General features: G+C 47.0%; 1 protein-coding gene across 1 annotated transcript; it reads right to left on the minus strand.

The window, feature by feature from the left end:
• Positions 1-116: 116 nt before the first annotated feature.
• LOC132006806 (TSC22 domain family protein 1-like) lies at positions 117-645 on the minus strand. Its single transcript, XM_059384841.1, has one exon. The coding sequence runs from the start codon at positions 523-525 to the stop codon at positions 283-285; it is 243 nt and encodes an 80-aa protein (XP_059240824.1). The 5' UTR covers positions 526-645; the 3' UTR covers positions 117-282.
• Positions 646-1149: the final 504 nt, after the last annotated feature.

The raw sequence follows: 1149 nt of genomic DNA on the forward strand, positions 1-1149 counted from the left end.
TCCTCGGCATGAATGAAACCACTTCTCACGTATCTGCCAAGCTGCATCCCAGTATATCCATGCTAATTCTCTGATTAACCTTTAATTCGCCCAACTAAGAAATTTCTTCAAGCCAAAAGCATATGAGTGTTTAATACTGGACAATGGCATATACGTCAGTCTCACTTCTCTTTCGCAGCGAGCAATGAAATGGGTGACTGTGGAGGCGGATTCCCCCTAGTACATCTTCTCTGGTCTGTTCAGTTCAGACGGCAGCAGCCAGTTCTGCGGGGGCATAGGCGGCTACGCGGTGGGTCCTGAGCCCTGGGACGCTGGCTGGGCGGGGGGCTGTGTGGTGGCAGGGGGGGAGCCAGTCTGCAGCTGGGCCTGAAATTGGGCAAGCTGCTCAGGACTGGCCAGTGTCTTCAGCAGATTGTTTTCCTGCTCCAGCTGGGAATTTTTCTCTATTAGTTCTTTGATTTGCTCTTTGAGGACCTCCACTTCCTCTCTAACCGCATACATCAAATGGCTTTTCACCAGATCCATAGCTTGCTGGATTTTGTTGTCAATAGCTACCACACTTGCACCAGAGGAGCTGATTTCAGCTTCCAGGACGAGGACTGAGGAGCCAACTGCCTTTCGAGGGAATGAACACGGTCTAGGACGCCGGCGGGGCCATGAACTACAGGGAAGTCCTCACGGCTGGTCCGTCACTAGGCTACAGAAAAGGTTTCTAGATGCGCACGCATGGCCACCGCCGCCGCCGTGCACGCTACCGTCGCTCTCTGGGCGCCTCTCTTTGCTCTCGGGCCAACTGACCTCTTCATATTATTTCTAATAGGTGCATGTATATCTCCATTTATCTCAACATAAATTTCAATTTAAAAAAGACACCCATAATCTTAGCACAGATAAAACTACTATATACATTTTAGAGGCCACATTTTCTTTTTTTCAATTAGAAAAACTATTATATTTACATTATAATAAAGTATGTAGATGCATAATATGGACCACATTTTACTCAACAAATCCTACATATGTGAAGTTTGTTTTTTAAAAGGTTGGAGATACTTCCAGGTGGTAGCAGGAAAAGTAAAGCTGGATCCGAAGCTCACCTTCTCCATGATCTAGCAAACTCAGTAATCTGCAGCCCCAGATTAACCAGCA

Source organism: Mustela nigripes, chromosome X (assembly GCF_022355385.1).
Source record: "Mustela nigripes isolate SB6536 chromosome X, MUSNIG.SB6536, whole genome shotgun sequence".
Taxonomy (NCBI): Eukaryota; Metazoa; Chordata; class Mammalia; order Carnivora; family Mustelidae; genus Mustela; species Mustela nigripes.

What these genes read in the sequence shown, in the direction of transcription:
- LOC132006806 (XM_059384841.1), bottom strand. Translation starts at nt 525, where the DNA reads ATGGATCTGGTGAAAAGCCATTTGATGTATGCGGTTAGAGAGGAAGTG.